This window comes from Halichoeres trimaculatus, unplaced genomic scaffold, assembly GCF_033239565.1.
Source record: "Halichoeres trimaculatus isolate MK-OKI-2021-1 unplaced genomic scaffold, fHalTri1.1 fHalTri1_scaffold_15, whole genome shotgun sequence".
Classification (NCBI taxonomy): Eukaryota; Metazoa; Chordata; class Actinopteri; order Labriformes; family Labridae; genus Halichoeres; species Halichoeres trimaculatus.
The window spans coordinates 13,525,853-13,553,501 of NW_027437193.1; the positions used below are offsets into that span (position 1 = coordinate 13,525,853).

A 27,649-nucleotide genomic window follows, 5' to 3' on the forward strand; every position below is an offset into this window, starting at 1 on the left:
CCACACAATTGTGATTTCTTCACCGAGAAGATAGTGTCTTTCTCTTTCTTTTGTCAGAGGGCTAGGAGAAAAGCTGCATCCTGCCACTGCTGCTGAGTGATAGGCCGGCCCTTTGTGATGGGCTGTGGAGGAGGAAAAAAGTGTGTGTGTGTAGCTGTGTGTTGGGTGGGGGGGTTGATGATGGGGCAGAAGCTGTTGGCAGCCCCTCAGCAGTGACTGCATTGTTATCCTCTGTTTTAAAAAAGGGAGGGCGCAGAGGTGGTGGAGGGGGTCATGTGTAATTTAGCCCTATAGGGTGAAGGGGGAGCGGTAATTAAGCACACATTGACACTTTGATCTCCTTGATTGTGCATTTGACTGGCCAGCAGATCCGCTCGTCACACCATGAACCCCTCCACACCCCTCCCTCCACATACTGTAAAGCCAAACTCCAGCCCCCCTCTGAAATAAAAGCCTCTGTAGATTTTTAAAAAAGGAAGGAGGGGGGTTGGCTTATCTTGTCAAAAAATGCCATGATCCTCAAGGAAACTGGCCCTACCACTTCAGAAGAGGAGAGGAATGGAGGAGTTTACAGTAAAGACCGATCAAAGGGGGACTCTTTCTTTAAAGTGAAAAACAACCTACTGCTCACCTGCACTCAGCAGATCTGCCAGCCTAAGCAGAAAATAACTCTGATGAGACTCGAAAAACAAAAGCTCTCCAAAGTGAAATAAAAAATCTGTGGTCTATTTTGTTCATACAGTTTAAATCTTCCTGGTTGTTATTTTAGTGTATTTTGGATCCAGAGTTCTGCAAATACAACCTTAACATTAACTCTATTGTGTTAATAAAAATGACTTAGATTTTAAAGAAACACTAAAAATTTAATTTCAGTTTTATAACATGAAGAACCTTTTTTACCCGTCGTATGAACATACGCTGTCAATGACAGATAGAGCGACTGATGAACATCGTGTCTGTTTAACCGGTGTCCCCAAAGCGCTATTTTCTGATTGAGTGAGGGGACGTGGAAGCGTCACCCTGTCATTATTTCAGCTGGACCGAAGCCTCTGCAATTTTCTCCCAAAGGGAACAAGAAGGTCTGGTTCATTATTCAAAAAAAGGGACATTATCTCCTATGATTCACAGGTAAAGAGGATAATATAGGGATGGTGACCCATTTTCAAAAGCCCTCATATAATCACAAGTGATTACTAATCAACTTGTCGATTGCGTTTCCTCTGGTTATAGTAGGACCTTGGGAAGCGATCCTTGCCTAAAGGTGTAATTCAGTGCCCTGCCTCTGAAAGCGATGCAAGAAGGTGTGAGGAGGAAAAATTGTTCTGAAAATAATTTTATCACAGAGAAGGGAAAATTCTTTTAGATTTGAAAAACAAAGTTTGACCTAGAAATTATCAAAAATAAGTGACTATTTAATACTTTGTGTAACAGTCTAATAAAATGTTTTTAATTGGGAAAATACTTACAAAATAGTGCTGTTAAGTAAGATTTTTTTTTATTTAGAAAAATGTATTTAGCTAAATTAGTCGTCCAGGTGGAAAAACGGTGTATGTATGAATTACTTCTTTTTTTTTTTTAAATAACACAAAATAAGTATAAAAAATCTCAGCCCCATGAGGAGGAATTGTTGTTGATGAAAGGTGGAGCACTTGATCGAAATGCAATGGTATCAAATAAATTGTCTCAGGCCTTTAATCATGACACCCCAACTGCTTCAACTGATGTAAAGACAATTAACTTCAAAAAAATCACAATATGACCAAACTTGTTTTTATTTCTGGACTGTATGCTTTCAACCAAAATTTTTGATTAACTATTATAAGTAATTTAGAAATGATATAAAATTTTAATTCCACTAATTTCTAATGAAGCGCTTGAAGTGCACATTTTATGATTTCCAGTATAAAATAAAGATCAACTGACCATACTCCAACCAAATTAAAAAGAACCCTTGATATTGATGAATTAATGTTATACTTAAATGACATGTTTTTCTTTTCTATGCTAATGACTCCAACAATGTTCTGACCACCAGCCTTCTTGTGTCCTGCAGCTCAGCACTGCTACATCTGCACTGAAACTGAAGTTAAGTTGTATTATGTCGCCATCTAGTGGTTCAGGCCACATATGACTTCAGCTAATTCAGACAGCTTTATGGCCAATCCATCTGAAACCTTTCACACAGTATTTTAACATCAAATAGAAAACATTTAAAAACATGTTGTCAGAGAATACTTACCCAGGCACCTGTGGGAAATTTAAAGTGGAAAGAAAGATTAAAACTGCTTACCTGTTTAATAGGTATGGCCCTTCCACTGCCTATGCTGTCTGTTTTACTGTCAACGCTCTTTGATTGTTCGCTGGCTTTCCGCGACTGCAAGAAAACAAGAAAATCAGTCAGCAACTGCAGCGACACACTGACGGCAAACCAGAGAGGGAGGTGTTGGGTGTGAGGTGAGGTTTTTGGGCGTAGTCATGTGTGTTGTGGTGTGTGGGGGTGAGGTGAAGAGAAAGAGAGACTGGGGGTCAGGCGTGGAGGTGAGGGTTTGGGTGTTGAGCGTTTGCAGTATTTGTGGAGAAACTCGACGTTGCAAAATAAAAAGTCTCAAAAGAAGCTCGAAATCAACAGACAAGCAGACCAGCGGTAACAAACAGCAGTAACACCGACGTGCAAGTTAAAAAAGAAAAAAACAAATCAAAGAAGAGACCAAACCAAGACCACACTAAACACATCTCAACACAGAGGAGACCAAGGACGACCACACATTGAGTCATGACTCAGCCCTGAAACCCTTTGGGGGATCCTTTTCCTCTGTTTGAGACCCAGAGTGGGCCCATAGTGGACCTGCAGACCAACTGCTGCTATACCAGTGTAGCTTCAGCTTCAGCTGTGCCATTAGCAAAGTTGCACTGATGAAGCTTTTACAGCATGGTAAATATGTTACAGTTCACAAAAGGTTACAAGGAGAAAAGGGAAAGTGGTTATTTTAAAGGAGACTTAAACAACAGAAGCTTCCTCCGACCTGCAAAACCTGGTGGAACGTTAATTTCAAAATATCAAATGATTCAACTTTGAAAACATATCAACATTTCATTTCTCCAGTCAAACCTGTTTAGGGGGAAAAATGTTAGGCAGTAAATGTAACCTTCAGATTGATTTAACCAATAAAAAATAACCTTCCCACCCCAAAACAAATAAAGAGATGAGGTACAGACAGGGACAGACATGAGTGTGTATGGTCTCACTCAGAACATGAGAAATGTCCAGTCACCAATGGAGAAGAGGTAGAGTCTGAGTTCAAGTAAACCAACTCTGGCGTTTATATTTTTTCCAACATTTTATTTTTTTATGATGACTTGTTTAGCTTCTATACAGACACCATACAAAGCAAGTCACAAATTCACTTCAAAATATTCAACAGATTGAGCCAAACATTGCAGTTCCCACAAAATATAGGATGGACAATAAAGGCATTATTTCATATACTCCTTATATGTATGTACTTTTTATAGAGTACCATTGTAAATAAAATACAATACAAGATATACAGCGGTCTATAGTTTCGTCAATCCGTTCATGATAGAAAAGCGATTATGCAAGAGTTCATAATCTCTGTACCAAACCTAAATTGAGAGAAATGAAAATAAATAAATGAAAATAAAGTTGAATGTGCAAAATAAATAACTGAAAATAAATAAATAAATAAAAGGAGAACAAAGGATTAGTTTAACTACATTCATACAAGTCGGTGCAACCCAGTTTCATTTGTTGGCAACTTCCAGTATAATATCTCTGCAGTCTTACACCCTGACTACTCTAGTTTTTATGAAGGCCTTCATAAAATTACCCATTTTACTCTGCTCTAAAATACCTCTATAATAATACATTTAAACCACACGTGAAATTCATTCAATACTTTAAAACTCCCTGGAAAAGAAAAGACGGAATCAAATCAAAACAGACCAAATGAATGTAGGAATACTCTCAAAGGAAGAACAAAAAACAACTTGGCACCTCTAGTCCTTGAGTCCTCATTTATGGCAAAAGGCAGTGTGATGTCATGTAAGGAAAGGTTGTGTCCTTTGGGTGGCTGGATAACAGTTCCAAGAGTGACTTGACTGTACAGCGGGTGTTGGTTTGGGATGTCTGGATGTAAGTTAGGGGGGGTTAGGGGTGAGGTCGAGGGGGAGGGTGGACGGGGCGTTTCCAGAAGAGTCCCTACAGTCTTATTTTCCGATATTTGAAAGTCTACCTTGAGTGTCATCAAACACTCAATGGACTCAGCTGCAAGGGACACAAAGTCCTATGGTTTCCACTTGGTGCATGTTCAAAGCATTACCCTCAATGCAAGAAAGCACCAAGGGTAAAGCAGCGACAAGCTGTAAGTCCTTTAAACTAACCTCTTCTCTATCAGGATTGGCAAAGCAGGGGGACTCTGTTTAAGTTTTTTTTTGTTTTTTGTTTTCTTTTTTAACCATCATGCTCTTCCAATTCGGAAGGAGTTGGAAAGCCCTTTTTGTTGAAGAAAGGTTGGAAACAGAAGCACAAATCTGCAAATATTGAAAAACAGTGTCAAATGGTTAAATTATTTTGTTTGTCTTTTTTTGGTTTTGTTTTGTGTCATATGTGGAGATCCAGCAACAAGTCAAGGGACTAAAAACAGGATATGGTTAACACCAAATGGCAGACATTAACAAATGATTAAATGAAGATGAAGGAATAATGGGATGGGGTTAAGTATAAAAAATGCCGTAGTATTCATCTTAACTCCTAAAAGTGTGCTTTTCAACACAAAAAGGGACAGACAGCCTGAAGACATCAGGAACCCACAGACAGATTACAAAACACGCATTTTAGAGTTATTGACCATGGAAGCACTAGGAAAGAATAATGTGTACTGTGCTGACATCTAGTGGCCAAGAACAGTTATGGTGAGAACTGGCTTGAAATGGTTGTGGTTGGTGAAATTGATTTGTGAGGGCGGTGAGTAGACGGAGAGTGATAAGATCCTCTGTGGTAAAGCTTTGATTTTTGCTTTCTCGCTAAAAAAAATCTGCCAAATAAATTACGTATTGAAAACTCCTCACTTTTTTTTCTGCATTTACATCTGATGTTTTAGCAATCGGATTCAATTTGAGGACTAAAAAAAAAACACTAAACAGTGCAAAGGACATTTTTCAATTTAAAGAGTCCCAATGCCAGCGCAACATATGTGACAAATATTCATCCTGTATTTGAATTTATCTGAATTCAATTCTTGCAGATATTTCCTCCTTTTCAATGTTACAAAATAACTCATGTTCATTGGCTAAAATGAGTCTGTCAAAGCTTGTCAACTGATGACATTAAGGCATTTTTTCTTTCTTTCTTCTCTTAAATCTTCCAAGAATCAAAATAAAATGAACTACTTACAAATGTGGCTAGAAAACATGAGAGGCTGTCTGGATGGCCGCCTGCTGTCTTTGAGTGAGCAGCAAGACTTTTAGAGAACTGACAGAGATATTTTTGAAAATGGAAAAAGCTAGGGAAGGGATATCCTCGATATTGACGTGTTGATGAAGTTTTTTTCTCGTTCTGTGGGTTTGTAAAATGGCAAAAAATGTCGGCACTGCGAGTCTTCCTCTCCTGAGCCCATCGCACTCTTCATGTGTCACTGAAGAAATGTCGACATCGCCCCCGTACACTTTTCCTCCTCCTCTGCTTCTTTTTTTCTTCCTGCTTCTCCTCCTCTCCTCCCTCACCCTCCCTCCTCCCACCCTTGGCTCGATGCTCCTCAGAAGGTCATGAGCTGAAACTCCCGCTCGGCTTGCCACTCGGGCACCCACACCGGGTAGGTGGCGTGCTTCGGAATCTCCATGACGCGGATGGGGAGAGGCTCATTTCTCTGGTGGACATGGTTAGTCACTACCTAGCAGGGGGGAAGGGAGACAACAAGGGGAGCTAGCACACAGCCTGTACTGCTCGGAGGCCACAAAGCCTGCAGCGTCCACAGCAGCTGGGGTAACAGGGTTGAGGCAGGAGGAGAAATAGAGGGGGGATTGAGGTGTAGATAGGGGCATTGGAGAAGGAGTTAGTTCAAAGAGACAGAGAGAGAAGAAGGCAAGAGAAGTGGGAGACAGGGGTCTGAGGGGAAAAGAGGAAAGCAGGGGACAGGTGGAGGAGAAGAGAGTTCTGAGGTTGGGAGGGAGAAATCTCAAAGAGCCTGATATCTGTCTCATTAAGCATACAAAGTTCTGCAGAAACTTAAGAAAAATGTAGAAAACAACCTCTGGAAAAGCTGCCTCAGCAATTTTTATACTGGTTTGAAACACATTTTAGCTCTTTGGCCCCCTCTGTTAGAGAGGTAGGGAATAAAAATGCCACTTCTAGGGTAATTTCTACAGACCTTGAGGATGCAGAGGTCTGGCTCCGTGAGATTAGGAGAGGCTTAGCAGCAGAGAAGAAGGCTGGTGTAGGAGGGAGGAGGAGAGAGGAGGGAAGGGGGAAGCAGGCTGGGTAGAAGAAGAGGGCAGAGGCTACAAGTAAAAAGACACGCTTAGGACAGCTAAAGAAATTAGAGTGGTTAGTGCACACATATGCTATTGGTTAGAGAAAATACGACAGGACATGGGGGAGAGAGCAGGCAGACAACGGACAGGGACTCTGACTGTGCGGTGGTGAATCTTGGTGGCCGAGGTCAGATTTGGGCAGGAGCAGAAGTAACTGGGGGAGTTATTTAGACTCAGCGAGATGGTAAGAAGCCGGATGAGCCCTTCTATCTGGAGCTGGGGTGTTGTTGGAGGGTGAGGGCATGCGTTATTAGCAGCGTGTAAACAGGGCATTGGCTGGCTCGGACTGTTAGTTTAGCTCGATCAGGCAGGGCAGGGAGGAGGGGTGGACTTGGCGGTTTGTTGCTGCCGTCTCTCCCCAAAAGGGAAATCACTGCAAAGAAAGGATCTAGTGAAAATAAAGAGGGATGGGGGGAGGGAGGTCAAAGATTTAGACAGTGTAAAGGGCCTAGTTTGTCGTGGGTGAGATGAGAAACTTAATCCATGTGTCCAATTAGAGAGAAAAGAAAATTAAGAGTTTTTTCCACAGTGCTTATCTTTAATATTTGCTTTTAAAGACTTCTTCAAAGGACTTCGGGGATTAATGTTGTTTTTGTTTAGTCTTTTCTCCTTTGCCCATTGTGCTGTGTGAACAAGACGCTTCCTTGCCTGCATGAGAGGCTGGAGAGGTGGCTGTGATGCAATTCAAGCTACCTGTCTCCCTCTGGTGGACAAAGTGTGCCTGGCAACATGCCTTCTAGTAATGTGAGTGGGTGTTGCTTTGCATCAGCTGTCGCATACTTACTGTGAAAATGTTGGAGCGGCGCTTTGACTGCTTGCGGATGGGCGTGGGCGTGTTGGAGGCAGCGATGGTCTCAATGCGCATCTCCCGCTGACTTATGCTGGGGGTGGAGGGAACGGAGGAGGAGTAGTCGCTGAACGCACCCCCACCATTGGCCGCCTGGGGAGCGAGAGAGATTAAGAGGAACCGAATTGGGAGAGAGGAAGGAGGGAGAGGAAGGAAGAAAAGTCAAAGAGTCAGAAGAGGAGAGGGAGCAAAAACAAACAAGCAGGAAACTTTAGGACGGGGGTTTATGTGAAGGGGAATGTTACTGTTTTTTCAGCTCTGATAGCAAAAGCTATGATTACGAGAGGAATTACATAAACTGAGCATGATTATATAACATCAAAGCAGTGTCTTTGATAGCTCGGATATTACCTGGTTAATATGAACAGAGGGGATAGATGCAGCTGGGACTGATGAGTGGCTGGGAGAGTTGGGGAGAGATTTGCATGGACCAATCGAGAGCTGCTGCTTTTTCCTCATGGCCACAACCTTCTGGGCAACTGGAGAGGAGACGGACAGGAACACAGTGACAAATAAGTTGATTTATCTTTTCAAAATCTTTCCAACATTCATACTTTACCACACAGACAGAAAAAAAGAGTGTTAGGGAAACGAGCAATGAATCATAGATGTGCCTGGGCAGTTGTATGTTAAGTCCCTCCATTCTGATCTCAACAAAAAGCAAACACACCTTTAATCTGCATAATTCTGTATGGCTTTAAGTCTTAAAATGATCAAAAATGTGTGTTTTATCCATAGTATAATAAATGGAAGCAGTCTCAGTAATGTCACCCGTCTGTTCCTGAAACTAAGTTTTCCGCAGGGGCCATATTGGAAATGGGGTGGGCTTTGAGCCTTCATACAAAGCTATAGGGTGTCTGCCATAGACTGTAAAAGAATGGATATTATCTTGCTCAGCTCGAAGGGAGGTTGCCACAAAAACTGCTCCCCCTGGTGGCTGGCTGCAGCATAGGTCAAAAAATCCATCTCCCCATCCATTCCAGATGAGCTGTGGTAAAACTTTAAAAAATTAATGCACCTTGTTGAAATGTTTCTCACATCCAATTGTTGTGGTGAATTGTAGATATTAATTGGCAGCCTTGTGTTCAAGTCCCCTTTTTTCTGAAAAGCTTCATTTTCGTTAGTTACAAGAGGTTAAAAACAAGGCTTCACATTTAACGATGATTGACAGCTGCCGTTCTTGTGTTTTTCAGGAATCGTAAAATATGTCAGGAGGGGGAGCCAAGAAGAGCTGAGACTCTCGAAAGAAAAGAATTATTTTGGTCACCTGGCTCTACTCAGATTCTCTTGGAGTCCCTCATAGCCTCCACTGTGCAGACTCTGGCTGCATAATGGCGGCGCCTCTGACGGAGGTATTTTGCTATCTTAAGTGTACAATGGTAAAAGGCAGGGCCAAGCTGTCAAATCCATATACGGAGAACAGCACCCCCCCACCCCCCATTCAGACATTCTTTTTACCAGGCAGTAAATAGGTTTATTTCTGCTGTAAAAATGCCTTTTTTGGCTTGTTGTGTATGTGGTTTCCTGTACTGCCAGAGCCAGTCTCAAGAAGACACTTGATTAAATGCAGATTTTAGCACTTCTGCATTGCCATATATTTGTAGACCAGAAGTTGCCACTTGGTTTTACCGTGGGTGCTAATGGTGCTTCCTTTGGAGACAGTCTAAGGTGGACAGTGGAGGAACTACAGTTTTTTGCACATCTTATTGCTTGTTTCTTGTTTACAAGGCAAGTATTCACATCTCAAGCTGACAGTGTTAAATGACGTTTAATCAATCAGTAGAGAATAGATTCCCAACCATTTCAGTAATTCTCAGTAATCACCTACATGACTTAGGAAGAGTAGAAACATATTTTTCTGAGTAATTAAAATTCATGCTTAACAAGCATGTCCTGCATTTAGTGGGGAGGAACTTCAGTTTTTAATCACTCTGTTTTTCTGCAGTATGTATTATTTTAGTCTATTGTTGCTACCACATTAATATTCACCAGATGTACATGTAAACAGTGTTAGCTCAGGACACCTGCATTGGTATAAACACATTAGGAACACAATTTTCTCTTGCTCCTTTCAAAATAAAACACTAACACTGAGTTAATCCACCAAAGCTCAACAAAATAAGCAAAGCTTATTCCAGGTTTAAGAGCCTCCTATCACAACTACCTCAGGCTGTTTGTTTTTCTAGTCAGGTAATAAACAGCACTCTGCAAGGTGGATTATACATATCTCCTGGGGGAAAAGCTTCTTCTATTTCCAACAAAAGTAATCATACCAAATAATACTGGCATTTTTTAGCAATTCATTGTTCTCTCCAGAGTGATGATAGCCAAATGAGAGTATTGTCACCTTCTGAACGGCCTGATTTGACATGCATTGGATGCAACCTGTCATCTAATTCATAGCTGGGATGGGGGAGGGAAGGAAGCGATGGCCACAGCTACGTGATGTGAATTAGCACTGAGGAAAAGAGAGATGATTTGAAGTTGTGATGACAGCTGGGACCATAACGCCTGGCTGGCTGCAGCAACATGGCAAATAAAGAACGCAGGCAAGAGAGACACAGGGCGACTTCTGTGGACAGCAAACACTCCTTCATATCTTTCAATTATTTCAAATTGGGCTTCAGGAAGCAACGAAGGCAGGAAGGAGAAGACAACGTGCCTGAGCATCAAGTCAATGAGATGCAAAGTGAGCGCTGTGTTACATATTCAGATGTTTGGTGAAGGGATGACAGGCCTTCAAAGGAGCTGCAGCCGAGAGGGATAATGGAGCTGCAGTTTGAGGGTCCAGGGAAAAACTCAGATACTTTACAGAGACATTAAAGTCCTGTTCTGTCATTTAACTGAAAATTAACTGGTCTCTGGGTTATGCCTCCTCATTTGTAAAGAATCTCATCATGATTCTAGCCTTTCATAAAAAACTGAAGGGTTTCAAAAGCTTTACTGGACTCAACTTGAATGCTTGTTGTGTCTATAATTGAATTAAGTGTCTTAATGTCAAGTATACTCCAAATCATAGCTGCTTGGCACACGATAAACTAGGATTAACGTGTATAAACCAAGCCCAGAAACGTGTCAAGCATGCCAGGACATTAACGCATGACAAACTTTTCAATTAGTGTTCGAAATACATTCAAATAGAAAACTACTGATGACGCACCCTCTCGTTTGAAGACAATATTCTTTTTATCTTCTCTACTACCTGTCAATATTACCCAGTTACCCGTTTATTTATTTATTTTTGACACTCTCCTCACCGTCTTGGAAGACCCTCTCCACATTCAGGCCATAGGTGGAGCAAGTCTCATAGTATGTGCAGCGCTTCAGGTCGTTTGAGAGCTTTCTGGCCCGGGAGTCGTCGATCACTCTGGGATTTGCAGCACTGATTGCATCTAAAACGGCAGGATAAGCAAGACACAATTCAATTTATTAACAACAGAAACAGACAAAGTGGCTTCTCTAAAACAGGATGGAACAGAAAATAGTATGGGACTATTTTCAGCGGTGTATTGGAAATAGCTGACGTGTTTTAAAGTATGTGTAGCAGCATTGATGAGTATATCACAGTGACTCTCTACACTATCAAGACGTTTTTTGACAGACATAATCATTTTCAGAGGTGACGACAATGTAAAAACGATGTAGTTTCTCCTTTGTGCAGTAGTGTAATGTGTAATTCCACTACGGAGGAAGCAATATCCCATCAAGACAGACGTGTCAGATATATAGAGGAGCACCTTGTGTTCCAACGAGGACCATGGGGACCTCAGCTGTGTTCCTGTAGCTGGAGAGGCGCAAGAAGTAATTGTAGACCGTCTGGAAGCTGATCTCATCCTCCAGGCTGAAGACGAAAACCACTGCATCCACCCAGGCAGCAAACTGAGGACGGAGCAAAGGTGGAGGATTGAAGCACTGTGAAATATGAGCTGCCTCCCAACCAAGGTTATAATAGTTCTGCATTTGTCATTATAGTTTAGTTTTAGTTAGTTTTGACATTGTTTTTCTCATTATAGTTTACCTTATAAACCAGGTGCAGGATTCAAAAAGGTCAGAGTAAATATTTTGTAATACTGTTTATTTTCAAGTCCAACATAGTGCTCACTGCTCAGTCAATGCTGATACTGAACTGTTGGCTGCTGCCTTAAACACCAGAAAATAATATAAACTTAATATGAAAACTATAAACATAAATCACATAAAAATAATATAAACATAAATTATATAAAACAATATAATATGAGCTTTAATAATTAGAAACTTGGACTCTGTAACAATAAAGGCAGACTCAAATACAATTAAAGTTATATGTGGTTTTTCCCTAAGTCCTTGCCCGTTCATTGCAATATTTGGAGTGACTTTGGATAATCGCTTATCAAAAGCACAAGGTAGTTTAATTTCTTTTAGTGTACTTTTGGCTCGTAGGAGAATTTTGTTGAATTGGAAGGATGTATGCCCACCTGTGTATGGGCTTTGGGTCAGAGATGTTATGTATTACATTCAGTTAGAAAAGATAAGACACACACTAAAAGGTTCTGTCCAAAAATTTTATGATATTTGGAAACCTTTTCTTACCTATTTTGAAGGCGTAGAGGCAAAAGACATTGCAGTATAAATGTATATATTATTATTATTACTTTGTCTGGCTGGCTGGGGTTGAGGGTGGGTTTTGGGTTTGAACAAAAAAATATGTATGTTCAATGATTGTTCTCTCACATTGTGATGATCCTTTTTTCTTAATAAACAGACCGTGATTAAAAAAAAAAAAAAAAAATACAATTAAAGTTAGACTCACATGAAATTAAACTATTACAGATGCTCTGATTCATTGCTCCACTAGTTTTGTTGCAGCACAGCGCACAGCCAGTCAGTGCAAACAAGCACATCCCAGTAGGTCGCTTTGATGGTGCTGTGCGGCACTGATAACTGCCTACAACTGTCGTAAAATTGGTTAGGAAAATTTGTCAGATTAATTTAAATCCTAAAGGCTATTAATATTGTCAGAAACGATAACTAAGAACATTTTGTCTTTAATTTCAGTTAGTTTCAGTTAGTTTTGTGAACACAAGATACAGTTTTAGTTTACTTATCGTTTTTGTTTTCTTTCCTAGTTTTTATTAGTTAGAGTTAACTGCAATGTATTTTAAATTTTAGTTTTCATTTTTAGCTTCATTTAAGTTAACTATTGTAACCTTGCTCCCAACTCACAACTTCGTATTTACCCATAGCTTCACCTAAGTTTAAGAAGTTAACAAAGAAGTAAATGTCTGGCATCATAACAAAAAAAAAGAATCAAGACAATCATGGTTTAAATATTCATCTTGCACAGGAGTGATGTGGAAAATCAATGATTCAAGGACATTTCTGTTAGCTTATTTACAACTCCAATCAGAAAACTTGGCACTTTCTTCAATGCTAACTTTTTCAGAAAGACCTTATTATCCTTTCATGAACCATTTTACTTTAATCTCTGTTAAACACAAACCGTCTGACCAGACGCATGTTTGGCCCTTGAATGCTGGTGTTTTTTTTTTTGTCAGAGTCACCTATGTTTATTTCTTATTTTGTCTATTCTTGGACACATTTATGTGTATTTTTCTTGCTAGCTTGTTTTACTAAAATCAGTTTTAATTCATGTTTTTCTTTGGCACTGTAAGTATCTGAGTGTAAAAAAACTGTTACCTATTTACCTACTTATCATTTTACATTTTGCTGTAAAGCTCTTTGATCCTTAAAAAGTGTTTTACAATATGTTTCTCATGAGTTTTAAAATCTTAATCACACCACTCTGTTATTTGAGGGTTTTTTTTTGAAACAGGAATTGATTCAAATATCTTTTTGCTTTGACAATAGTTGATTGCAGTAAAGAGTTTTGATTTTGTTTTTTTACTCACATACAGGCATTGAATGTTTCAGAGCTTTGTTTAACTGCAGTTCATTCATACAGACAGAAGGGGGCAGTGTAGTAACACTCAAAACACAGACTGCCTCATTTTAATGCAAAGTGCCAGTAGGTGGACTGACAGTGAATGATGAAACGCTACTATGGCACCCTTATCTGTTTTTCTGTATTTTATTGTAATCTAAGAATCTTTGTACTTCCTGCGTCACATACATCCACAATCTCTGCCTGTTTTGTGATCGAATGGGCAGTGAGGTTTCCCTCGAGGAAATCAATCCTAATCACCATCCATTGTGGGACGCAGAGCCCGCAAAAGCACTACAAGAGAAAATCTGGTGACAACTGTACTCCTGTATCACCCTCTCTTTCATTCAGCTTTAAAGTGTCACACAGACCCCCAAAGGGAATGAATGGCGAATCAAGCCTCAAAGCCACAACTCTGCTCAGCCTCCTGTGAGTGTGAACATAATAGAGGCCTTTAATTATGCCACTAATTATACAGGCAGCTGACAACTGAGCTGAACTCTGCTCTATTCCCCTAACCCTCCTGAGCATAATGCCAGTGTGAATCTGTGGCTTGGCCTGGACAGGTGTCAGACGCTGCTAATAAGAACACTGGGTTCATTCAAGCTGAGGGTAAAAACCCTGAATCTTATGAATGAAGCCACAACAAGTGCGTTGGTATCCTTCAGTGCTTTTTATCCAGTTTATTGCCCTGATTATTATATCAAGAACGTTTTGTTTCCCTTTCTGGACAGTGAAAGATTGGAAAATCAGCATCTCTAATAACTGCTTGTCTGACTAAGACACCCGCTTCATCGTCATCTTTTAAAACTCATATTGTAATCGTGTTCGCTAAAAGCCGCCTGGTAACATTTACAGTCATTTTTTGTTGCTGTGCTTCTGACCAGCAGGAAAATTAAGTCCAACATCAACTCTTACTTTAGCTGTGGTGTGCTCTTTACAAGCTCTTTCCCCTGAGAGGAAAAATGGCTGTGTAGCAACCACATGTTCATCAGCTTTTCACTCCGAACAGTCATTTGAGCAACCTCTTATTGTTAAATATTGTTATTATCGTCTCAGCTCAGATGAAATGTAACTGCCCCTGAATTGAACACACAACAAGAAGAACATTTTACAGTCAGCTTAGAAAAAAGGGTAATGGCGATGCCATGCTATTAATGCAAAAACTTCAGTTATGACAAATCCCTGACTGCTGGACCCAAGCTGGATGAAGTGGTATTAAAGACAGATTCCTTTTCTTTAGTAAATCTAAGTCCTGCAAATACCACAAATGGGAGGTAAAAACCCAACACTGTCTGGTAAAACATGGCTGAGGATAAGAATAACTGAGGATAAGCGTCTGATGTCTACTCTGTCATAACACAAGGCTGGATTACCAGGAAGCATTTCCTCTATTTTAATCATTCAGAAAAAAGCGTGAAATAGTGACGGAGTTTCCGAACGTAAGATGAATGTTCTCACATAAGCCCGTGTTGGATGAAGCGGTAGCTCCATTTCTCTTCATCATTCACACACTAATAGAACAATTAGATGCTGTATCGTCCCTTTGTTCACAAAAATGGTTTTGGCCGAGCTTGCTCATTGATCTGCTGCTGCCCCTTAAATGCTTTTGGTGGAACTACAGGCGAGTGCTGTGACAGCGCTACTGACAGTCCTGCAGAGAAGCAATGGTCTGTCTCTAAACGCTTCCAGTTTGCATGACAGTTTGCAGACACCTTTTTTAAGCCGTCACATCATGCGCGACAGAGTAGAGGAAAGCAACATTTTCTTTTTGGATTCAGACTAGAGACATTCACAGTATATCCAATACCAGGTAACTGGCTGTTAAGGTGTTTGAACATGCATTTTGCTTATAAATTGTGCTGTTGAATATAAAGCAATATGATTTAGAAAAATGCATTAGATAGTGTAACTGTTTTGGAAAAATCATTTTTCTTAATTACATAAATGGTAATTAATTGTTGGTATTCCCAAAGACTGATTTAAATATTTAGAATTTGCAGCCCAGACTCTTACCTGCAACTCCGGAGGCCCTCCTTCATCTCTGATCAGAAGTAGGTAGCTCTGTCCATCAACCACTATTTCCTTCTTGAACCGTCCACCTGAAGAAAAGACATTCAGGATAAACATTAAGAAGCTGTCTTGAAATACACTGTCTGAGCCTCTGAGGTTCCCCATGGAGAGAAAGACTGCAGGCACATTCTCCTACACACAAATTCTAAAAACAATGATGATGTACCAAATAGATAAATTTAATATCCAAACACAGCGTGATGTTAAAGTTTGGTGAGATGCGTATAAGTTTCAAGTGCGGCTCTAAAATTAGGCCTGCTGAATGTGTGGTTGTTAGGATCATATGCCCACAGGAAACCAGGTCTCTCTGGAACCAATTACGTGGGCGAGAAATTGCCATTTAGCGTGTCTAATACACAGCTGCTGAGGGAACAAGTTCAGCGCCACTGCCACCAGTCCTGGAAAGGTTCAACTTTCACTTCACAAACATTATCAGACTGCGTGTGGGTTTAAAGATTGGATTCTGCAGAACTCAAAACACACCTCATCACATTTAGAAATGAAATAACAGAGCAAGGAGAATAATTAGCACAAAGGAATGCATGAGGGATAAAATCTGAGAAGACGAATCTTGTCTTTTTTATGACCTGGTTTGCCTCAGGTCACACCAAATCCACAGGATATCAGCAAGACCTTGACTTTCTCTCCACTTTTCTTCATTTCTTTTGTGATACATATCCTTGGCACTAGCAGAGCGAGCAACAGATAAAAAAAGAGGCCAATGGCAGAACTGTGCAGTAAATTAGATTCTGCATATCATTTTGGATGGTTTGCGATCCTGTGGAGATTAAAAACATTCAAATGAGAAAGCCGTGAGGCTAGAGATGTCCCTCGGAGAGAAAACGTTGCCTTATGAATACGAATATATGCTAAAAAGTAATGTAAGAAATTGAATAATGCACAAATTTGAGACGGTCTAGGAATGATCATGAAATGTATCAAGTAATAAATGATGCCGCAGACAGCAGATGTTCTGGCAGAGTAAAGTGCACCTGTTACACTTGTCTGTTTCCTGTGAGTTTCATAAGCAGACACGTTGGCTTAGATCTTCATGTGATTAGATAATAAGGTGTCAGGGATCATACTGTTCAAGCAGCATATTAAGAACTTAGATCTCGCATCACAGAAGAGCCATACAAAGAATGGGCCCTGTAATTTTTATAGGCAGACAGTATCCCTGTCTCAGAAGGCAATACATATCCACTTGAGCCATACTTCCACCCAGTTAAGTCCACTTCAGCCCGCTTGGCAAATAGGGGATTCTCCCAGCCTTTAGCACAGGCTCTTGAGCCCTGCTGGATGCTGGTTGTGTAACAGTGAGAGATTCTCATACCTCCAGCCAGACAATTTTTTTAAAACTTAAGTCACAGAGCTTTTGGAGATTCAGACCAAAGACTGAGAAACTATGAGTCTCCATGTCTCTGAATCTTGTTTAAAAGGCAGAAAAAGGATGAGGAGGATCTCGTTACACAGAGCAGAAAAGACTGGATCAAAACAGAGAGGAAAACTAAAGATTTATCAGAATAATTTGCACTGTGCTTGGCAAGCATGTATATATGCCAGAGCAGATTAGAAAAGTCTCTCTGAAATCAGAATCTGTGAAGAAAACACACAGCTCTGGTGGAAAACATGGATGGGATTTGAAGTAAACATTTCCGTTACATAATGATCCAGGATGTTGTCGTCTTTATTTCGAAATGAGCCAATACAGTGCGTCTGAAGGACAAAAAGCCTGTGGTGTGGATAAATGAGACAGACTGTCATTTTCTTCAGCATGAAACACATTTCCTCAACATGATGAAAGTCATTATGAATCATTGGAACGAGAGGCTCGACCTCACATGGAAAGAGGCGACTAATAACCTTGCACAGCCTACAGAGGGACGCTAAGTTGGGAGGCACGGTTAACACGCAGTAAGCATACTCTGCTTACATGGAGGCTTAGACCTTGACACAGAGCCACAATCCAACAGAGCTCCATCCGGTGTTGCCATGGCAACACACCCCAGTACCTTTTTTCAGATATCATAGCAAAAGCCCAGGAACAAAACACTGAAGAAACAGCCATCGCTGAACCTTTCTCTGCTGGGCAACGCTGCTGCAATGTAAATACCTGATGTTGAGTGAAGCCAGTGCTAAAGTGCACTAAAACCAACCGAAGAGAGCCCGAGAGGCTGCTAATCATGAGGCAGGTATGTAGTGTCGCAGCAGCAACGGGCAGGAATGTTGAAAAGGAACACGTGCAGACATATCTGAGGTGACATGTTTCCTTGATTACAGCAAACACGCTTGTTCTGTTTTTCCGGCATCTTCTCCATTGATTTCTCAAGGACTAATTAAGCTATGAGGATTTTTCTCCCTTGGTGCAGCAAAATGCCAGAAACTAATTATGCGCTTCATGTCTCATCCTCACTATAATTACACTAACATGAAACACTGCAAAGCCCTCAAAGATCATCAGTTAACTCTGGGTTTGCCAACATCTTTGTGGATTTCTGACAGGAGGACTTACCTCTCTGGCCAGAAGGGGGCATTCTCATTATGATTCAGCTGATAACTTGAAAAGACATCTGATATGAGAAAATCAGGAGAGTGAAGAGAAATTGCAGGGGTCTCTTTCTGTTCTTGAATAGCCCTCACTGAACATGGATCACTACTTTCATTTCTTTAATAAGGCATGTGAGAAGTAATCTGTTCTTGATTGCAGTTAGGAAAAAACTACTCTGAGAGAAATGATGGGGTTCATTTTAAAGCTCATGTTTCAATAAATAGTAATCTTCAGAGAGACACTATTTACTGGAAATGTAAGCTGTATCATTATCTCACCAGTTCGACTGCAGAAATAAAAAGGAAATTTATAAAATGAAGGCATCAAATTACCAATTTGGCATCAAACTATAAATCTTACAAGAATACTCACATTATCTGAAGTAGAATGCTCCAGTAAATATTCTAATCCTGCCTTTCTATGGTGGGTTTGTACAATGTAGCACTAAAGTTTGATCTTTTTCTGCTGAACACAAAAGATAAACAACATCTTCCTTTCTGACACATCCAGCTGGTTTGCTTTGTTTTTTTGCTTTGAGGCTGATTTCATATTCCCTTTCCAGTGGATTCAGACAGACAAGTTGTGGGGTAAATCATCAGCCTGACATTATGGTGATAAGACACAGAATGAACACATTAATCTGATTCTGAGTATCTCATTTGTTTCCAACCACCTCCTGACCCACACACCTCCCACAGCAGACTCTTACCTTCAGGAGACTCCTCCTGCACATATGTGCCTGTCAAGTACCGGTGGACCAAGGCGGACTTCCCACTGGACAGATTACCCACAATGCCCTACAAGGTCAAGAGCAAAACACAGTGATTATTTCTGACAGGCGTAACATGACAAGTACAAACCACGAGCATATGTAGACTCAAAAGACCACATTGGTGACCAGACTAGTAATTTTTTAGCACAAGGTCCTTTTACTCTGTGTGTCTGAAGCTTTCAGCCATGATCAGAGACTGTACGCGCAGAGAGAGGCAACACAGTGTGGTCACAGGCTTGGCAAGTACAAGCCCAGTTGACTCTGTGTTGAAAATGTTTTCTGTGAAGCGGCTAAGGCTGAAAGTGATCCCTCAAGCTAAGTGGTGGTTAATGTTGATATCACACCTGTAACTGCATTATGTCCTTTTTGCAAGCTGTTGCATAAAGTTGATAGTTAAAAAATGATAAGATATGATATGATGAGCTATAAGATAAGGCAGGTGCCTTTCTGTCTGGAAGTTACAAGTTACCCGTGTGTGGGTTCAAAGGTCAGGTTAAAGGTCTCTTTAAATTCCTTAGAGGAGCGAGTGTGTCAGTGGTTGTTCATCTCTACCTGTTAGCCTTGTGATAGGCTGTTGAACTGATCAGGGCCAATACAGTGGCTATGGGCTGATCCATGGGTCGAATCTGTTCTACTCAGTTCTATACCATTCCACAGATCACACACCCTAATGCTAGCAAACAAGAGTGACCAGTGTTGTATTCTTGCAGCATTTTCATAAATTAAAGAGGGGGTACTCTGCTTTCCCACATTTCATACTACTTTCAGTATTGAGAAATAATGCTGGATGTCCAAACTAAATGTGCAGATTGTCAAACTGCTATTATGTTGATATTTGTGTGTTGTAGATAGGGATGGGTACCTTTTACATGTGAAACGGTAAGGTACTGATTCCCGCTACCGGGCAATCGGTATCGGTGCTCAACGCTACCAATTTTCGGTACTTTTGTGTGCGTATGCACAGAAAAATATCAATTTGTTTAATAATAAAATGTAATTTCTTTTTAATTCAATATATTTAGTCTTTGATATATAACCATGTAATGCTGTGTTCATGTCCAGCATGGAAAATCCCTTACTCTTCCACTCCCTCACAGTCGCAAGGATGCATTTAGGTACCTAAACATGGTACCTTTTGACTTTACCTGAATCAGTGCCCGGTACTTTTGAGAGAATTTGGTCGGTACCTAAAATAGTACCTAATTCGGTACCCATCCCTAGTTGTAGAAACCTCTGAATCTGTCCATAAACAGCTCAAAATGGTCTGTTCTAAAAACACAACAAGATCTTCATGACAGTTGCTGAAATTATAATTTAATTGCATAAAGATCTCCAAACTGGTTCATGACACATTAGAGGTGCTGGCCTCAAACAACAAGGTCTAGCATAGCTCTCCAATCAGGGGAAAGGGAGTCTGTGGGAAGCCTTAAAGCTACAGCAGCAAACAGGAAGCGTCACCAGTGTGAGAAAATGAGGGAATCTTTAGAGGTGCAAATCATGTAAAGCTACTACGGGAGTACCAGTGGGACAATATAAATCCTGAAAAAGCACAACACCTCTTTAAGGTGCATGTGATTTTAAAATTTAACATGAAGAAAGTCATTAACAGCACAGAGGTTCACACCACGTTCCATACAATCAGCTCATATACAAAGAGGGTTAAAGGTCACGACACAGGGTGAGTGATGACTCTGAGATGTCACCAGACTGTGATAACAATTTGTTCTGTTTATAATTATCCATTCATTCAAACAATTTAATTAAATAAAGATAGAAAGACACCAGTAACATCCTTACTGAGAGAAATATACAGTATTAATGTTACACTGGTATCATTTCAGTGCTTGGTGTTGGCAGTGCTCACAGTAGAATTACCTTTAACTGTTAAATCAATTACTGACAAAAAAACACCAAATTAAAGTGTATATCATTCAGTGTGCTGATATTTTTAAACTCATCTTGTCCAATATGGACGTAGATATATGCACACCAAACCTCTCCTGTTCTGGAATTGTTAACCTGTTAGTCTTACTGTCAGTCTCTTTGTTTTAGAGTTTTTTTTCCTGGCGCTTTTTCTTCTTTCTTTTCAGAAACTCTAAGTTGCTGTTTAGAACAACGGTTGCATAACTAATTTGGTAGAGTTAATAGGGTGTGGTGTTGCCCTTCCTCATATCATCTGTGCTTTACAAGCGAAACAAACAGTTATGCTACTGTCTGTTAATGACGCTACAAAATACTTCCAAAGAAATGACGTGATGAAGCTTATTGTTGGCTTGTTCCACGTTGTCTGATTCATGATTAATGAGTCACCTTAAAGGCTTAAGTTTCCACATCTGTTGATACCAAAAAAAACAAAATAAACTTTTTAGGCTCTATCAGCAAGTAGTAACAATATAACAATGACATTATGCATTTTTTACTTTGATGATTGACAGCTACCTGGATGGAAAAAAAAAATCGTCTATTTTTAGAAAATAGTGGGCAGTCAGAGAGAACATATGGTTTGCAGTTGAGAAATAAGTCCTTGAAAACCATTATTTGCTCCTTAACTCACTGAGGCTTTGTGGTGCTTAAACATTATGAGGAAACTCGTCTAACATGCTTCGCTTTGGTTGCAATCTTCCCCCCGCTTCCTCTCCCTGGTGTGTAGCCCAGACCTAAGAACTGCGCCTTCAGGGTGATGATGGCGGAGGGTGGGCTGATGATGCCAGCATGTCTGGGAAGAACAAAGGCTGCAGCATACTTCATCTCCACCCACTTCTCCTCCTCCACTACCCACCATCGCCCTCCTCTTCTTTAGATCATTAGTGGGTGTTAGAGTCAGGTATGGTTCTAATTATAGGGAAGTTTGTGGCACAAGAGAGAAAATCTGTAAAAGGCCTTTCCCATTTTACCCTCTCCATAACTGAAGTACAAACACATATATAACAGAGTGGGAACCCAGTGGAATGAACTATGAATAAGCTCAAAGTTAGCAAAAGTTGTAGGCTGTGCGCCGTAAACGCTGTGATTCAACAGAAATCGACTCTGAAAGCACCACTAAACCAGTGCTCCCACTGTTTTAACTGCTGCGTTTTGTGACCTGCTGGTATACAGACCTCATGAAAACAGGAAAGCTGTTTCAGCACTATTACAGCACAAAACTTTCACCCTTCTTTGTAGCTGCTTAAGCTTGATGTAGGAATATCAAAGCCTGTGGATCCTGTGATCAAAAGAGGCCAATAAAATAAGGTTTAGTTCCACACAAACCTGGATACTGATGTAGCAGATGTTTCCTCGCCCAATCATCGCTTTCAAAAAATCAGCAGGTAATGTTCTGATCCCAAAAAGGTGAAACTGTTTTTGTTATTATATCATAAAGCTCCTGAAACATATGACCAGCCTCTTTCAAGTTGACCTTCTCTCTGAGCAGCTTTTGTTTGAACATTGTGAAAGGGATGATAGATATTTTCAGACAGTCAATTCAATTCAGTCTTTCCAGACTTATTTAACCAGCCCCTTTTGTGGAAGCTAGCTGCCAATTAACACCTCAGAAACATAAAAAGGACACGGATGCGTTTAAAGTGTTTGAAGCAAAGAAAGCAAGTTAGTCTTTGAGCTCCCTGTGAGTTTCCCCCTTTTCTTTTTGCCGCTGAAGTTTTTTCTTTCTTTTGCAAGGTGCCACATTAATGGATTCACCTAACACAGGAATATTATATCAACTGTCAGAATGGTGGAGTGAAGTCTTTCTTTATAAGTGCAAGGCATTAAAGCGTGAGGATGTAAGTTGTGCACTTGGCAGAAGCTGTGTGTGTGCTTTACTGGCTGGTGGGATCAGACCCAGGATGTGTCACGAGTCTAGCCCAAAACTGTCACTCATCTCGCGTCCTACTGCAAGCTACCCAGCATCGCCATGCCAACGCATCTCATTAAAAATCACCCACCACGAGCTGGAGGAGAGTCCAGCCAATCTCTCAACTGCCCCCTCTCATGTAAGATGCAAAACCAGTTGAACATGTTTTTTTTTCTTCCTTGTGACATTTAAATCTATCAGTAGGATGAAATCTCTGAGGACCACACAGGGGCTGATAAAAAAAACAAAAAAAAAACATGACATGTTACTCACCACTTTCAGCTCCGGCACTGATCGACTCAATGTCCATTCCTGGCTGTTCACGAAAGAGTCTGAAAAGAAAAAAAGAAGGAAAAAAAAGTACATCAAGCAGCATTCAAATCGATCTGTTTGTGTCCCATTTGACCCCAGCCCCAGGTACTGTGACAGTTTATAGACTTTCTGTAGAGGAAGCAACAAGTTTTGTGATGGATTGTCAAGCTTTCACTGTGATATAAAAAGTCCCAGCAGCAGTCTGATGGGGCGTTGGGGTATTTTGACAAACCACATTTCATACCAATACTTCAAGAGCATGTCAGGTCATTTCCCAGGGTTTCCTGCCCTCACTTATTACATCATAAAACCTCAACCTCTACTATAACCAGTGAGATTGTGTCAAATCTTGAATGAATCAAGTACAGATATCTAAATTGGTTGTGTCAGACCAAGTCTTCTGAGGTTACAAGTTTTGATGTTTGCACTGAGTTAACCAAACAAACAACTGTGGTCATCCTCAAAATTACGCACCAGAATCACAAGTTAAGTGGGGTAACCATTAACCATTAAGCAGGGCTGGAGATTTTGTTGATTGCTCCTCTCATGAGACTATAATGCTCTACTACCTGTATGCAATCGATCACAGAGGACAGGTGGCATCTCATTGCATGGTTTGAGAGTATAATGACCAAGATAATGCAGATAAAGACTGAAGGCTGCATCTGGTTGATCTGTCATATAACCACTCAAACAGAGCAAGACTTAACTATCACTGGCATGAAGAAATTAACTAAGAAGAACCTAAGGCTGGTGATGTTAGCCTAGCTAATACTAGCCACACCTAGTAAAAACAAATGACGCAGTGTGTGTTTAGCCATGTTATGTAAGTTTTGCTCAATGTTGGCTGACTTCTAAGTGGTTTCTGACCTTTAGACTGGTCTGATAGTTTTAAATTAAAATACTGTTTGAACCATGGGGAAATTTGTTACCTCAGAAAATCACCTGTAAAAGCAAGGCTTGAAATTGACTGCACATACTCTTGAATTTTCATTTCAATCCTCAAAATATATTTAAGAGTTAAGACTGAACAATTTTCTTTAATAATAATAATAATAATAATAAAGTAATAATAATATCTTAATGAAAATATCTAGTAATAGTTATTAGAATGAAAGTCTTAACTTTTGCCATTTCTTCTGTGTGTTGATACGTTTGCAGATACGGTGACTTGTGGTTGATGAGTAATGAAGCCAGGGCAAAATGTGCCTCTTTGTTAGTGTTGTGAATCTACTGCTGAAGGATCCAGTGCTTTCACATCAAATCGAACAGCAGCTTGATATTCTTAACTTCTTAAATTTGTAAATTTTATCCTTCAATCTCTCCCTTTCTCTGCACTTCTTTGTCATGGGACAGTGTGCAAGCGTTTTAATACCCTGTAACCATGACAGAGGGGAGCTGAATATTAGATTGTTCATCACATGAACGATATTAGGCTTCAACAGAGTGAGAGAAATAACAGAGAGAGAAAAAAACAGAGGGTGAGGGAAAAGGAAAAAGAGAGAATTGACTGCAAAATTTCAAATTTTGGCGTCAGATTTGAAAAATCTCAGCTGCAGTATCATTTATAAAAAAAGTGAAGCTAATTGTAGTTGTGGTGCTCTTAAATGGATATAAATGAATAGGTTTTTGCTTTCATTGCAATTTTTTAAACTGGGAGGGCTGACGCTACCAAGTAGAGAAATTAATTCCAAGCACTGAAAGAGTTTAGTCATAAATTCTCAATTCACATTGAAAAGCTTTCATTACCAGATAAACAACTCAGCAGAAAAGAGATCTGACTGATCAGTTCATCAAATGTCATTTTGTGGGAGCAATAAGTTCAATAAAATGTCTGGCTTAATAAAAGTTTAAATGTTGGCTGGTTTTCTTATTTGACAATGAAGTTAACACATTTTGGATTATTAACAGAAGTTTTAATATGGCTTCTCTTAATTAGTCAGCTTTTACTTAAAGAAATCTTTTTAAAAACTCTTTTGGAAACACAATTTTTAGAAAGTAATTTGCAACTGCACTGAAACTCAAGTGAAACATTTATGTGGAACTTAAGGTCATTTTCATGCCTGTTATAGATTCAGAACATCATATGTTTATGTCAAGTTTGGTTCATGTGTTTACAACTTCAGAAGGCAGAACAGCAGAAACACCTGCATCGGCTGAAACCTATGTGGGCTTTTTCTGCACAGGCTAATGTTTCAACACAGTTCCACGTATGAGCTAATCCATTTTGAGAGACAGCCATTATCAGGCTTGATCCAACGTGTTTGCAGCAACATTTGGAGCTTTTGACGAGATAATCGTGCTTTGAAACGGGGCAGTGGGAAAAAGCACTTTGAAGAACAATGCAAACTCTCAGAACTAGAAACACAAATAACTCAACAAGCTGTGCCTGTTTCCCACAGAGATGGAGTACACAAGTAAGTGTCATAACAGCTATTACAGAGACCACCTTCCAGCTTTGATCATAGCTTTTCTCAGTCTTAGCCCTCCAAGAAGAGGAATAAAGGAGAGTAGTCTCCCTGTCTCCAGGAAAAGGTGCGCACAACCAGGTGAACCTCACACTCACTTCCTGTGTGTAAACCATAACAAATGAAGTGTTCACACAGCAAACAGGTAACCATCATTACAGAAAGCCTGTTTATAGAAGCATTACCTCTTTTCTTTGTGCTGAGGCTGATTCTAATGTGAAAGAGTGGCAGCATAAACAAAAAGGTAACCACTATCACCGCGAGACAGGGCTCTATTTTCACTCCAATATGTTTTCTAAAAGCATTCATGACTCAGTTGAGGAGACTGAGACTGGAGCCAAAAATTCCTTTACCTACTACAAATTAGATTGAAAAGAAGCCTCAGCTAAAATGTTTACTTATTCCTGACCTCCATTTACAAAGAGCCTCGTGCCGCTTTGGATGCCTCACTTGTTGTGGGAGAGGAGAGGAAGAGTGCATCCCTAACAGAAGAGCCTTTCATTGAGCATTGTGTGGAGCAGAGCAGTTTTAAAAACAGCACGCCTCACGTTAAGCCCTCTCTGTGTGGGTTTGACATGTCAGGGCATGAGCGAAGACACCCATCGGATTCAGGTTCTTATTTTAGGGAAGGAGACTGAAGGCAGGTTGAAGATCCTTGTGGTGATACCAGATAAAGGTGTTGCTTTTTGCCAATTAGAAAAACACCCAGGAAGGTTCCGGTCTTCACCATTTATTGAAAAGCACTGAAAAAAAGTCATGCTGAAATGAAGCAAAACAACTTGGTATGAAATTTAAGAAAAAGACAAAAAAAAAAGGCAGTAAGATAGAAAAAGGTTTTCTTACATTTTCACAAAAAAGGCCCATAAATAGATAACAGATCGAGGAAATTACGTATCATCAAAGACCAGTGAAGAAATGCAAAAGACCAACTGCCACTTCTAAGATGACACTTATGTTATTGACCATGACACCACTTAAGCTTTCAAGGACATAAAATTGCTGAAAACAAACCAGGTGAATGTGAAGAGCTGTTTTACCAAATTTGAGGGGACCTGAACTTTGTGCATTTCTCACAACAATGGAGGGAAAACCCTTTTTTGGAAATCATCTGATATATTTTCCTTGTCGCACAGAGCTGATGCCCAACAGCTGCCAACATTTGAGCAAATGCAGTAAGACCAGTCTCGGCCTAAACGAACACCATAATTGAATCCATGTGCTCCGTCTGTGTTACGTCATTGTTTAAAAATGAGCATCCCCACATTAACCGTGTCCCAGAATGCCTATGGAAACAGAAAGCCCCAACGTTTGTGTAGCCTGGAGTGGACACCAGTGCCTTTGTTTCTATGAGGGGAAAACTGTGCTGCCAGCTTATTTGTTAGGTTTTTCACTTCACTGGTCATGTCTACTCAGATAAAAATGACCGTTCTGTATGAGGGTAGTGGAGCACAATCATTCCCCCTCCGTTTATTCCATTTCGTGAGAAAAGAAAATGCAAAGAGAGCAGAAAAACTCGGCGATTACGGTACTTTGAGGGAACGTGCACATGCATACATTTCCATGGCTGGGAGTTTGAAGTGGTTTTTGGAATGAAAGAGGAAACTTTGAGGTCTAAATTTTCACTCTAGCTTGGACTGGCTTTCCAAGCTTACTTTCCCACCGTCATAAATTACAGAGTGAGAACTTAGCTTGCAATTAGTATTTCTATTTCCCTTACTTGCTAACTCCATGACCCATCATCAATCCTGTGACTAATTTTATCATGCACATCCTAAATAATAGCTTTTTTTTACTTTTACATTTGTTGCCAGAACTGTTAACTATTCAAAAGTCTGGTCTTTCTTCTTCTGTCTCCCTTCATTCCTGAGCCCTGAATCACCCAACTTATTTCCATCAAAAGAGGTATAGTGACTAACACACTGAGTAAAAATCAAGGTAAAAGTCTTTATGTCTCTGGATTTAATAATGTTTAAAGGCCTGACCTGAGTCAAAGCTTAAAAAACCTTGGCAGATGGGTATTGATTGTCCGAGAATAGAAAATAGACGTCCTGGTTCAAACAGGATTCTCATTAAACTTAAGGTTTTCAAATTAGGTTTTGAAATGCTTTGCAGGTCATTGGCCAAGGTTGACTGACTCAATTTGTAAAGATAACAGAAAACTGTGCCAGATTTCATTAAACCTGGCACCCAAACAAGTGCAAGTGAAGAAACAGATGGAAACAATCAAGCGTGAAAGAAAGAAAAAAACTCATACAAACTAATGAATGATCTAGGAACTGACAGCCTTAAGCCAAACTTTTAACAAGAGTTTTAGACTCATCTGTG

At 40.1% G+C, this 27,649-nt stretch overlaps 1 protein-coding gene across 5 annotated transcripts in view; it reads right to left on the reverse strand.

Annotated features, from left to right (window-relative positions):
* The window catches only part of agap3 (ArfGAP with GTPase domain, ankyrin repeat and PH domain 3), a 129,913-nt gene that overhangs the window by 45,468 nt on the left and 56,796 nt on the right, over window positions 1-27,649 (reverse strand). For 2 of the 5 annotated variants that reach the window (XM_074689551.1, XM_074689552.1), the window contains exons 2-9: window positions 22,818-22,876; window positions 18,650-18,737; window positions 15,336-15,421; window positions 11,134-11,275; window positions 10,654-10,788; window positions 7,748-7,875; window positions 7,334-7,489; window positions 2,291-2,374 (exon numbers count right to left, since the gene is read on the reverse strand). In XM_074689551.1, coding sequence (XP_074545652.1) covers window positions 2,291-2,374; window positions 7,334-7,489; window positions 7,748-7,875; window positions 10,654-10,788; window positions 11,134-11,275; window positions 15,336-15,421; window positions 18,650-18,737; window positions 22,818-22,876 — 878 coding nt within the window. Of the gene's footprint in view, window positions 1-2,290; window positions 2,375-4,859; window positions 6,938-7,333; window positions 7,490-7,747; window positions 7,876-10,653; window positions 10,789-11,133; window positions 11,276-15,335; window positions 15,422-18,649; window positions 18,738-22,817; window positions 22,877-27,649 lie in introns of those variants that run through there. The other 3 variants (XM_074689553.1, XM_074689555.1, XM_074689554.1) reach the window with 3 other exon arrangements.